Source organism: Morchella importuna, assembly GCF_003444635.1.
Source record: "Morchella importuna strain M04M26 chromosome Unknown Morimp01GS002, whole genome shotgun sequence".
Classification (NCBI taxonomy): domain Eukaryota; kingdom Fungi; phylum Ascomycota; class Pezizomycetes; order Pezizales; family Morchellaceae; genus Morchella; species Morchella importuna.
The window spans coordinates 422,925-435,718 of NW_025763399.1; the positions used below are offsets into that span (position 1 = coordinate 422,925).

Genomic DNA, 12,794 nt, shown 5'->3' on the forward strand with positions numbered 1-12,794 from the left:
TTATAGATACAATTACAATCGACCCCAAGCTTCTAATAAACCCCTGACTTATTTTATAACAGAAGGTCCAAATTTTAGTGAGAGATCAAGCAATTGATAAAGATAAGTGAGCGGCTGGGCGCACTATTGGCACTACTTAGTTTTAGGTCGGGCGGTATTTTCGCCATGTATGCACACAGTTGCAACGTCTATCCAAACCCACAAGGGTCAATGATCACGATCCAACCCAACCCTAACCCTGATGGTTCAGCAGTTAAAATAAATAAAAGGTGATTTCAGGGGAAATGAGTAGAAGCATATCTTTTCGAGAGTCCATAATCATGATCCTTCGAGTCAGTTGGCCACCGGAACGAATGGTTGTTCGATAATAGTACACTACAGGTAGGATTTCCGTGCACTCCGGCGTGCGCATGTATGCAACAATCGAAAGTTACGACACCCGTTTACATATAAGATTTTTACGTAGAATACCATGTTTCTTTTGCATACACTTTTTACTTCAAGTTTATACTAGTAAGAGATCGTAGATCCAGTGCACAGACATACTAGCGTCGTCAATAGCGCCCCCACCATACGGTGTTGTGGGCCATCTATCCTCTCTCCCTCAACTACCGGCCTACCTCCCGACCCTAAAGCCAGTACCATCACTACATGTATCTATCTTCAACCCGTGGATCTTCGGCCCGATCTTTGATACCCAGCTCAGAAGCCTAACATGACCTCAAAAACTATCCCCAGACTCAATTACACAATTAGCCAACCCAGCCTTCTAGCCAGCTTCAAGTCTACACTTCGATTAATGTCGGTCGCAGCATGCGGAAACGTTATCCTTGAGCACAGAATGTAAGACTCCAAATAAAGACTCGAATGCCAGGCTCGAAGCTCAAGTACCAGCTTCAGACATAGCTCTTATTAATTGTTCGCTACAAATTAATCTCAGCATGCGGCTCATGAATCCAGAATCTCTTCTCGTACACCTAGATGAATTCCACATTCTTGAGTCCTTTGGTACGAGTATGTGAAGAAAGGAGAACCTTCACGGTGAATATAATTCTATTCATTAGCATCGCATAGTTTTCACAGAGAATAAACCATAGTCGACCAGTTAGATCCCTAGCTGCATTTTATTACTTTCACAATGCTGAAATGCAATTAAAGAAACACAAATAACATTTTGAAGCTTTGAGTACAGGTAAAGATCTCCGAGTGTCACCGCATCAGTCAAGATGGAGATATATGCTTTGTCAGCGGCACCAAAAGGTTTAGGGCATTATCAGACGGCCTCAGGATCTCAAGCCCCTCCAGAGAAAAGGCAGGAAGAGGCTTTATCTATTACCGCTAACCTAATTTTCATCCCCACCCAAGACTGCTCTCGGCCGGCCATCGTCGCTTTAGTCGACCTTTGTTTTCCTGCGGCTCAACTCGTTAGCCGAGGATGGAGAAAGCCCATAAACACATAGAAACATTGATTCTCATAATGGCAAAGGCCACAGGGATAGAGCAACCGTGCTGTGGATGGCAAAGCCGGTATGAGTTATTGACGGATTATGCCTTCGCTCATAAGAGCTCTCTATATAGATATAGCCTTCGCACTTTCCCTCTCTATATTCATTATATACTCCTCATTTTCATGAAAGAAATATTCCTCAAAACCTTTGAGGATAACGGTTCGATCTCTACTGATATTTATTAGAGTAGGAACGATCATATCGACGCATAGAGCAATGAACCTCTGTCTTTGTGCCCAAAATTGACGTTTAGATTATTGGGCACAAAATCGCACCTAAGTATGCTGGTCGTATATTTCTCTGGCATATCATACTTAGCGGAACTAGGGACTGTTACTATCTTTTCTCAGTTGTGAGTTTGCTCTTATTTTCCAGGCTGGCTTTTGCAGTCTTACTGAATCGACGGTAACTATCCGGATCCTCTCCCGCTCCGAGACTCACTTTCAGCCTTCACAAGACAGACAATTGAAAGTTCGATGCTACCAATGGCAAGGGCGTCAGTTATAAGGTCTTTTATCCACACGCCCTTGTTCCTATACTAGAAACATCACAACCTCACGGCTAATTCACAACCTGATACAAATTGCAGCCTAGAAATATTTCAATATTCTATCTCCCAATAGCACTCTCCTCCCAATTGCACTGAAGCCATTCAGGTCACCTAATATCGCGATCTTGGTTTTCTACACCTTTGTAGATCCCATACTCCCTCTCGGAACCCATTCCCCTTGTAATAAGGCCCTCAATGCTAATCGCGATGGTTTATAGCGTAATGTGTGTGCCTCACCTTTGAAGGGCTTTATTTTGCACACAATTGAAGATTGCGGCACCATCTCTTAGCATTAGTACCTTGAAAAAATACAAGTTTCTTTACTAGACATCAATCCGTTGTGGTGTAATGGTTAGCATCAGTCGCTCTCATGAAAATGATCCGACTAGATCGGGGTTCAATTCCCCGCAACGGAAGATATCTTCTCTTTTGCTCTTTTATTTTTACCAGATTTGACTAATTAGTCTTCACAAGTGGGCGTTTGGCGGACCAATGATCGTGGAGCGCGGGAGTGCTAGCGCTAGCACTAACGCTATCTTAGCGGTTTTTTTTAGCGGAGAAAAACTTTTTTCATTCGAAGGTTTTGGAGATCCTATCAGAGGCAATTTGCGATGTATACCTCGACTTTGGGGATTGTTTCACTATCGAAAATTCCTTCTTCGTGAGGTCCTTTCGTGAGGTTCTTTCGTGAGGTTTTTAGATTTACCGAAGCAATCGTGGTCAATCTCGTAAGAGCATGAATCTAACCATCCAAAGTTTCAACCCCATAAATCTAGGTCTCTTTCAACACCAAGAGCGGGGCCTTGTGCGCTGTGCGGCAGCTCAGCGAAAGCATGTTGTGGTGTGGTCTATCGTTTTGACTCTCCTCCTAGACAAATATGCGCCAAGTCACACAAATCGAGTGAGAATACATGATTAATATGCCCTGAGAACGCACTACTCGCCAAACAATGCCTCAAAATCACGATATCCAGCGTCATATGTTCATGGTCTTAAGTCGGGGGATAAACGCCGAGAGAGCGGCCCCGAAACCCCCCCAGCAGCGCTAGTTACTAGAATTGGTTGTGAGTTTTTCTCATCTCGGGATCTTGAGCTCCTGGGCAACCTTGTTACCAGTCTATGCGAACCCACTCAAAACCAAAAACACAGAACGACCGTCCAACACCACCCAAGATTTTCTTTCAACTCCCACGCACCCCATCGAAAACGCAGACTCTCCATTCCTCCATTCATTTCATTTTGCAGTGTTCTCCCCAGACACAAGAGGCTCTTATTGCTATTCTTGGCAGCGCCACCAACTTTCGGCAATCTCCGTCCACCCCAAAATTTCTCACGATGCCATCCATACCGGGAAGCAGTGCAGCAAAAAAGATCTCTCTGGCGGGGAATTGAACCCCGGTCACTCGCGAGTTGGTTGACAAGCGAGTATACTAACCACTATACTACCAAAGACCGATTGATATCTATCCTCGTAAAGTTATGATTATATACGGCTTATTTTGATGCTATTGGACAGAAAGTTCACATCCATGCAGCACCGTCAGCGCGCATTTCTGTAATCGCCGAATTGAAAGCTGAATGAGGACAAATAGGTTTCTTCAATATCGTGTATATAGTAGCTTAAATAAACCTTAGGCTCGCTATACTGATAGCAGACCTCTATGCTGCTATTACGAGGATTCCTAAGTTCCCTCCTGTTCAGTCATGGCAATATTAGCCTACTGACTGGCGTTTTCATACGGAAAACTGTGAAAATCTGTCCTAATGTCGTATAAAGTTAGGATTCTAGTGGTCCTCCTAATTAATACATCATCATCATCTTCCTCTTCATCCAATAGCTTGGTCCTATCATTGGCGCTGGAATACACAATGCCTTTAAACAGCACGCAGCAAAGCCTATCCCACCTAGAAGCAATGGTTGTTCCGCATTCCATTCTGAAAGCAGTGCTGGTCTATCTTACAAGAATAGACTCTTATTTTCTGAAGTCGCAGCATCTTGTACGTAGTTTCCGTCAGATTTTCAGCAACTTCAAACTTTTCGCATCATTGATCAAGATCGAGCTCGTTGATGCTCTTTTGTCATATGCAATGAATATCCGTCCTCGCACTGCAACCGGTAGTGAAATGACTATGGTAGCCTTCTGCCTGTGAGCTGAGAAAGGCGGGCCCAGCCAAGTCGATTCTCTATCAAGGGGTAAGTACGTACTGGGGCGGCTTCAGATATTGGCATGTAATCCCCATATACTTAGTCGTGGGGTGTGGGCTTATCTCGCAAATCATTACAGCTCAAATGTTCCAGCAACGAGGGCGGCGCTATGGTCAGCTAGGCGCAGTAGTCCCTGTCGCTCCGTTTCATCGGCTTTTGCAAGCCACCGTATTGTTTCTTGTCTCTACCCGCCCCACCTATCATATCATGCAGCACCCGCCCATCGGCATCCGTGGACCATGAGAAAAGGCAACTCGCCAAAGATCGAGTTGAGCCCGGTGGAAGAGATAGAAGATCGGGAAACTTTCTTCCCTAGGTGTGATATGGAGTGTGTGTAGAAGCGGAAAGGTACACGTGTGGTTGAGGTGTTGTTTTACGTCGTGGAAATCCTACTAATGTGTGGAGCCAGGACACATGCTCAAAGATGTGGTTACGAATATTGGCTCTGGACGACTACTAAGGTTGGGGTACGGACGTACAAGTGGCTATGGTCTCCCTCTGCGTATCTAAGACCGGTGCCACCGTGCATGGGCAGTATAATTTGATGAGCGGCGATGGGATATAGAAATGGACATTTAAACCGGAGATGCGGTGGCAGGTACGTTTTATTGAAGTCATATCCTCTAAACTATAATCTATTCTCTTCTCTAGTCATGCCTCTAAATAACCAAAATCTCTAGAATTCCAAAGACATTACGCTCACCGTATCCGTCTTCTACCAAAATTCTCACTAGCTAGCTGGTACTCTCACATCCCATCTCCAGATCTAATTAGCACCATGAATCTTACCTCTTCCTCCACCAGATGTTCTACTCCTCTTCTTCCTCCTCCTCCACTCTCTCGAGAATAGTCGCCATCCTCTTCGAGGTATTAAACTCTATCCACCTCGACCAGAGACTCTTCTTCATGTATCTCAACCACTTCCGCCTCCGATCAGTGCTGTCCGGTGCAGGGTTAGGGTCGCAGAAGCAGCGGTCGAGACCAAAATCTGGACAGGAGCATGCGGTGGTGGGGGTTGCAGTGGTGGACATTCCTTTTGTGTGTATGTGGTGTGTTTTTTGAGTTATAAAGTGCAACCTTTGGATTTTGATTTTTGGACTTTTGGGCTTTTGGAGATTTTGGACTGTGTTTATGGATATTGTGATTTGGAAGCTAATGGTGACGGTGATAGTGAGGAATAAAAACAACAAGAAAAGAGAGCTGCAGACATTCTTATACTCTTACAGCGACAGTTTCAAGTAGTGGACTTTGAAGTCGATCATTCTGCAGGGGACTCCCTGACTACCAAAGCTTCATGATGAGTTTAGCTGGATCTTGAAAGATTGGAGTCGATACTTGAAAGCATCTCCATCTGTTGAAGATATCTTTGGGTCAGGTGTTATCGAAGAGGTTGAATCGGATACGAATGTTTCCTGGAACTTGCTCGTACGATCATGGGGGGTTTATTAATGAATTAAACGAAAAAGAAGAAAAAATCATGGGGGTTTCAGCTATGGACGCCGAGTGACCCATTATGATTAAATATACCTCTGCACGATAAGGATAAAACAGAGAGGAGATAGTACATATACAAGTGAGCACACTCTGATCTCGGCCATAGGCCAGCGAGAAGCTCCATATTAATGTAGTCACTCACTAGGAAAATAATAAATCCCAAAAGAAAATATTCCCGTCAATTACAGTACACACACATATCTACGTACATGCGCCCTTCCCCGCCAAAGTCTCGCGCACAAACGGCTTCAAATACTCTCCCACCGTACTGTCACTCCTCCACGCACTCCAATCATGGCTCATCAGCCCCCATGTATCATCCACATCCACGCCGCCACTCCTCACATAATAGCTGCCTGCTACCGCCCAATTCATCCACCCCGCCCTACGCTCTGGCAGGAACTCCTTGAGGCACTGTGCATACACGCCCTTCCACACGTCGTCATTCATCGAAAACCCAAACTCGCTCATAACCACGGGCATCGGATACACCACCTCGGGGTTCATGGTGTCGAGCGCGTTGAACCCGTTCGCATACAGGGCCTTCTTCATCTCGTGGCAGTTGGTGGTGTTGATGCGGTCGGACATGGTGTAGACGTGAATCTCCATGACGGCCTTGTTGGCCCAGGGGAAGTCGGACGCGCGGAAGATAAGGCTGTCGTTGGTGGTGGAGAGAGGGGTGCCGAGGGGGAGCGGAGCGAGCGTCTCGGAGTAGTTGAGGCCTGAGAAGTAGATGAGGACGTCGGGGCTGGCGGCATGGATGGCAGAGGCCGCGGCGGTCATGTGCTTGTACCAGTCCTCGAAGTCATATGGGAGGGGAACGGGGGAGACGGTTGACTGGCGCAGCTCGTTGCGCATTCCGATTGATACGAGGGATGGCCATTCGGGTGCCTATGGATTCGCTCCCATGGTCTCGTTAGCTCTACTGAACAACATCAATGAAGTAGGCATTCCAGAGCCATATCGGCCACCCACCTTCGCCGCCAGATACGCCAACCCGCGCTTCCACTTCTCAACATCGAAATACACATCCCCAAACCACGAATTCCCATCATGCGCGCCACAGCACCACTGCGCCTTCGACACATGATTATCCAGATGCAGCGCCACCTGCTGCCTCCCCATCTCCGCCGCCACCTTCCTCCACACCTCCAACCGCGGCATCTCTGCCGAAAAGTCTTTATTGCTCTTCAGCACGCTCTCGAGCACCTTCGTGCCGTTCGCCTGCCCAAGTGCGTTGACCAGCGTCTCTCGGAGACTGACGTCCGTGCCGTTGCGCTCAAAGATCTCGTCGACCATCTGGATCGCGAAGGTCAGGCGGACAGTGTTCATGCCCAGGCTCTTGATGCGCGCGATGATGGTCTTGTAGGATTGGTATTGCAGACCCTCGGGGATCATGGGCTCAAGGTGGCCCGGCCAGTTGGTACCAACAACGGTGACGGGGGTGCGGGTGGCATCGGTGATCCAGCGGCCTGAGGTACTGAGGGGGCGGTTGAACGCGAGGGCGCTCGTAGCGAGGGTGAGGAGCGGGAGAAGGGAGGGGAGATACATGGTGGATGTTCTCGCGGTGGTGAAATTGAGCTCTGGGAGATATACTGGCTTCAATTGAGAGCGGATTATAGTGGTCATATATAGCGTCCCCCACCTCCCCCCGCTCTGCCCCGGAAACCCGAATGAAAGAGCTACATCATACGACGCCCCACCTCACCGCCGCGAAATAGCCGTTATGCAATAAATAAAAAAATAACCTTATACACAATGCGGGGTTACCACACCGGCACGATCATCGACGCGACATCCGGGGGGACCTGAATGGCGTCCGGGGAGCATAAACGAGGGCCAGAGCAGCTGCTTGATTGATGCAGATCTCGGTATATTAGAACTCCGGGGTGGGCTTTTTAACCCGGGACCTTAACCATTCCAAGGATCTCTGTTTGTTGTTCCGGGTTCGCGATTGGTGGCGGGGGTGGGGGGGATGCAGGCAGGTAATATATGCTTCTTTTTAGGCTGGAGCCTGGGGGGTAATGATTGCTGGGCACGAGTGATTTGTGGTGAGTTTGCACGTGAGGGCAGGTGTTTTTGGCATGAGGTGACTGGGACATGGATGGGGATATGCATATGGCTGGGGTGAGTATCGCTATTCGGAATATGAGTGAGTCCTGGAGAAACACATCCAGACGGCTTGTCAAACCCACAACCCTTGGAGTACTGCGCCGTTTATCAAACAGCATCTGGACATAACTACATGTACATCGAACAGAACAGGAAATCACACCTGTTCAAGAGAAAAAAAAGTCTAACTGCCGTTATACCTATACATACCAGGAAGGAAGCGAGGGCAACCCTCTCTTCCTCTTCATCCTTTCTCTCTTCGTCATCCTATTCCTCTTCACTGCCAATGATGGGAGTATGTAATCTATCAACCTCACATTTTACCTCACAAAGCTCCGACCTGAACGCCCCAAAACCAGGCACAACCCCGGCGCACAGGATGCTGAAGCCGAGAACCGATCACGTGACTGACTAATCACACGATGTCACTCGAGAGCCGAGGTTGGTGGGGGCAGTCCACTGTTGCGCGAGCCCTTCCAGAATGCAAGAGACATCGCAAGCAGCAGTTGTCAATATCGATCTGCTCGGGCCCGACTCGGCCGGATCGATTAGCTGGGTATATGATGTCAGGATGCCTGCACTCGGTAATGACGGCATTGACACTTTGGGAGGGCGTCCGTGTATAAAGCGTCGATGGGTACGTTCCTCGTTTTCAAAAACTATCGATATCTGTGATACCAGTATTATTCAGGCCTTTCAGTTCATCGATTCTCCTTTGATACCTCCTTCAGGATGACACAATCACTCGGCAAGATCGATGTCCACCACCACTTCGTTCCCCAGGCGTATGCAGATGGTATACACCGCCATAATCTCATCACCTTCTCAGCGATGGCTAACTCATTTAATAGCCCTTGAAGCATGCGGTGGTGATCCCTCTGGCTGGAAACTCCCCTCCTGGTCTCTCGATGCCACCAAAGAGCTTATGACCGCCCAGCACACCACCACCGCCATCCTCTCCCTCACCGCCCCAGGCACCTGCATCGTCCCCGACGCCCGCGCCTCTGCCGCCCTCGCCCGCACCTGCAACCTCCATGCGGCCTCCATCCGCGACAGCGCCCCCAGCACATTCGGCTTCTTCGCCTCGCTCCCCTCCCTCCTCAACACCGCAGACGCCCTCGCCGAGATCACCTACTCGCTCGACACCCTGCACGCCGACGGCATCACACTCTTCACCCGCTACGGCCCGGGCAACACCTACCTCGGCCACCCCTCCCTCGCCCCCATCTGGGCAGAACTCGACCGCCGCAGTGCCGTAGTCTTCGTCCACCCCACCCACGCCGTCGACACCACCCTCGTCTCCCCACTCATGCCCCAGCCCGTCATCGACTACCCGCACGAGACCACCCGCACCGCAATGGACCTCCTCCTCTCGGGCACAATCCGGCGCCACCAAAACGTCAAGATCATCCTCTCCCACGCCGGCGGCACCCTCCCCTACCTCGCCGCGCGGCCCGGCAGCTTCCTCCCGTTCCCCGGGGTGGAGCTCACCCGTGAGGAGTTCATGCAGGATGCGCGGTCCTTCTATTTTGACCTTGCGCTGAGCTCTGGCGAGGTGACGCTGGGAGTGCTGGAGCGGTTTGCGGCGCCGGGGAGGGTGCTGTGGGGTAGTGATTTCCCCTATGCGCCGAGGAAGGGCGTGGATTGGTTCTTGAAGGAGTTTGAGGGGTATAGGTTTCGGGACGAGGGGATGAGGAGGAGTGTGGAGAGGGGCGCGGCGGAGACGTTGTTTCCGAGGTTGATCAAGGCGGAGAGGAGTTTGTTGTAGCGCGCGGAGGGAGCTATGAGTAGGGGGTTAGAATGTAGATAGTGGGGGGTTTGGAAACTGTTGTATAGCTAGCTAGATGGAATTTGATCCTTTAATTAATCAGCCAAGTCTTCAGTTAAATGAAGCTGTGAATAAACAAACCCGGAACTAGCCGTGGTATGCGTGAGTAATTCCCGCCCACGCTAGGCTTCTCACAGAGCCGCAGGGTTAGGGTTGACCCGCCATAGAGAGCCGACCGCAACACTAACAACACCAACCTGGGCTCGGTGCAGCAGCATGTCTTCTCACTCGACTCGGTGGGAGATATGTTTACCCTCGCAATAAGAGCCAGCCACCAGCGCGCGATGCCATTTCCCCTGTACATATCTTAAAAAGCTTAGCACCCAACCGTACCGAACCACCCCGCAGTCTCCCTCTACCAGTGACAAAAAAAAAAAGACCTCAACCTCTCCTCTCCGGACCCTTAGAGCTCATAGACGGCGCTTTCAGTGTGTATATAAAAAAATACTAAAAATGAAGTGTCTCTCTGGCGGGGAATTGAACCCGGTCACTCGCGAGTTGTATGACAAGCGAGTATACTAACCACTATACTACCAAAGATTGCTTGAAACCTAAGGACATGGTATTCTGATGTGAAAATTTAAGGGTTAGGGTTGAATGTGGTATCGTGACAACCACGCTAGCATTTCGAACCCTGGTAAGGCAGCATATCGCGACCTGAGAGTTTCGGCTCAGGTATGTCTACACGGGACGACATCGGCCAAGCGCCTCTACTTCACGATCGCCAACCTGATTCCTTCCGTTGGCGCAGACGGGCCGAAGTATATACGGAGTCGTGGCCTCCAAGAGGTCATAGTCCATCACTCGGGTTTCTATCGTATCGTGGTAGTGGAAACAAAGCGTGAGCGATCAAGGAACTGCATTTAGCTATAGGGGCGCCAGACTTTTCTGACTATGGGTAGGTGTGTAAACTTCGGCGTTTGCAGCCAATCAATCTATAGAAATTGGGAAATCTACTCCCATAATGGTACTAGCGCCTAGCCCAACGATGGAATTTTCTCTAATTCCCATACAAAAAAAGTTCCTCTGAAGTTGACACACCCACCCCCTATGCCTTCTCGCGCCATAGTAATCTCATCAAGTAAATGCGATACACACGTCTAAAATATGCCCCAACAATTACAAGACCAGATATACCTATATATATTACGTTCCGAACCCAAAACACATTGCCGAAAATATACCTACAACCCATGCGCCCAGCCCAGCCCAGCCCAGCCCACTCCATAATCAAAACCCCAAACGAGCCCCAACCCAAAACCAACACCGCACCCACCGCACCCCCCAGGCTAATGCGGCCAGTAATCGATCCACGCCGGCGTCAAATACGACCCCCCCGGCAAGTCCCTGAGGCTCAAAAAGCTCTCCACCGTCAAATAGCCAATACACAAAAAGTAGCCCGCCGCCAGCAGCCACGAGAGATCAAACAGGATGCGCTCCACCACATACTTCCACGTCGAGTTCGCCCTCTTCTCCAGCATGCTATAATCATCCAGGACGCCGGCGGAGGAGACATGGGACGGGAGGGTGTCCGCCGCACTCTCGTAGCCCAGGGCTTCATGCGAGTCCTGCATCTTTCCGCCGCAGATCTGCTCGCGCTCCCATGTGAGGCGTGTCCAGAGGTGGCCCTCGAGGCTCCGGCGCTTGCCGTAGAAGCGTAGCTCCCAGATCGCGCAGATGAAGCGGTTCTCGTAGTAGCTGGTGCCGAGGATGATGGCGTAGAGTAGAGCCCCGCCACAGACGGCCAGGGCAGAGATGATCCAGAGATACCATTCGAGGGTGGTGGGGAAGTAGTTGTTCCATGCAAAGAGGTGGCAGGCGCCGTTGAAGATAATGAGGAGCCCCATCACAACCATGTTCTTTCCGGGGCCGCTGCCGTTGCAGAGGAGGTCGTAGAGGGCGCGGCAGAGTGTGCGGAGGAAGCCGCATCGCGTGCGCTCGGTGACGACTGTGTATTTGGAGAACTTGCTGCTCTCGGCCTCGGGCGACGGCCATTCGTGTTGTGGGTATCTGTCGACGGTGATCTTGATGGGCTGGTCGACGTCGAGTGGTTTGTACCACCAGAAGATGGATGAGACGACTGCGCAGGCGACTTGGATGGCGACATGGAGCTCGATCAGTGTGAGCGGTAGGCAGGAGACCTTGCGCGCGATACACTGCACGACGAACCAGGTGGTCTGGACAAACACGAGCATCTTGGCAAGATTACTGGCTTTGCCTTTATCAATGATGTTCCTCTTGTCGAATGCGTCTTGGGCGATCTGCCCAGATTCGACAAATTGCTTGAACCCCCGGGCTGTCAAGGTGGACGTGTAATAAGTGCGGCCACCACCACCTCCTCCCATTCCTCCCAAACACTCATCTTCATCCGTCTCGAATTCCCAGACGGTAAACCCCCCCATCAGCACAAAGAACGCTCCCTGCATCCCCATCCGATCCTGTTTGCTGCCCGGCTTGATACCAAACTTCTTGCACCAGCTCCTGTGGATCTTCCCCGCCTTGCGCCACTCGGAGTAGGAGCACATCATGATAATCTCCGGCACAAACGCCGCCAAAAACATCAATATCAGCTTATACACCCTCCGAGTCGTTGACGTCGAGCCCAGCGGAAGGATATTCGGATGTACGGTGGTCCACACACAAATGCCGAACGTAATCACACAACTCCACACCAGGCCTACCGTGCCACGGCCTTGTGGCTCGGGGTAGAATGCGCCATGGCTTGTCAAGGGGCCGGGGGCCAGCGAGGGATCGAACGCGCAGGTGCTGAATAGGTTCCAATTGACCATGTCGTCGGTATCGTTCCGCCGCTGTGGTGGAACCTCGATCGCCTGGTTGTATGGATACCGAAGTTTATTGTTTGGGGTGGTAGCGTTTGCCCGGGGCTGGCAGGTTTAACGTCAGCGCCTTAAATTCTTGGGATCATGGGGGGCCTCTTATAGACGCACCTACATGTATCCTCCGTTGAGTTTAATCGTTCGCGGTAAAGAAACCGCGCGCGCAATAACTATTCGAGCATTATTAGACGATATTTCTGACATCCCTTAGAAAGATAACCTACCACTCAAAAAAAGAAGAAAGCCAAACACAGCGAAG

General features: G+C 50.3%; 4 protein-coding genes across 4 annotated transcripts; 1 reads left to right on the forward strand and 3 right to left on the reverse strand.

Annotated features, from left to right (window-relative positions):
• Positions 1-5,073: 5,073 nt before the first annotated feature.
• LAJ45_01011 (uncharacterized protein) lies at positions 5,074-5,295 on the reverse strand (the record flags this gene model as incomplete). The annotated part of the gene is made up of 1 exon (XM_046110610.1): positions 5,074-5,295. One exon carries the CDS (start codon positions 5,293-5,295, stop codon positions 5,074-5,076), a length of 222 nt encoding a protein of 73 aa, XP_045975788.1.
• A 664-nt stretch (positions 5,296-5,959) lies between these two features.
• Positions 5,960-7,309, reverse strand: LAJ45_01012 (uncharacterized protein; the record flags this gene model as incomplete). The annotated part of the gene is made up of 2 exons (XM_046110611.1): positions 5,960-6,649; positions 6,734-7,309. The coding sequence occupies 2 exons, from the start codon at positions 7,307-7,309 to the stop codon at positions 5,960-5,962; spliced, it is 1,266 nt and encodes a 421-aa protein (XP_045975789.1).
• A 1,293-nt stretch (positions 7,310-8,602) lies between these two features.
• On the forward strand, positions 8,603-9,638 carry LAJ45_01013 (uncharacterized protein; the record flags this gene model as incomplete). The annotated part of the gene is made up of 2 exons (XM_046110612.1): positions 8,603-8,666; positions 8,722-9,638. The coding sequence occupies 2 exons, from the start codon at positions 8,603-8,605 to the stop codon at positions 9,636-9,638; spliced, it is 981 nt and encodes a 326-aa protein (XP_045975790.1).
• Positions 9,639-10,987: 1,349 nt separating this feature from the next.
• LAJ45_01014 (uncharacterized protein) lies at positions 10,988-12,487 on the reverse strand (the record flags this gene model as incomplete). Its single annotated transcript, XM_046110613.1, has 1 exon — positions 10,988-12,487. The coding sequence occupies one exon, from the start codon at positions 12,485-12,487 to the stop codon at positions 10,988-10,990; it is 1,500 nt and encodes a 499-aa protein (XP_045975791.1).
• Positions 12,488-12,794: the final 307 nt, after the last annotated feature.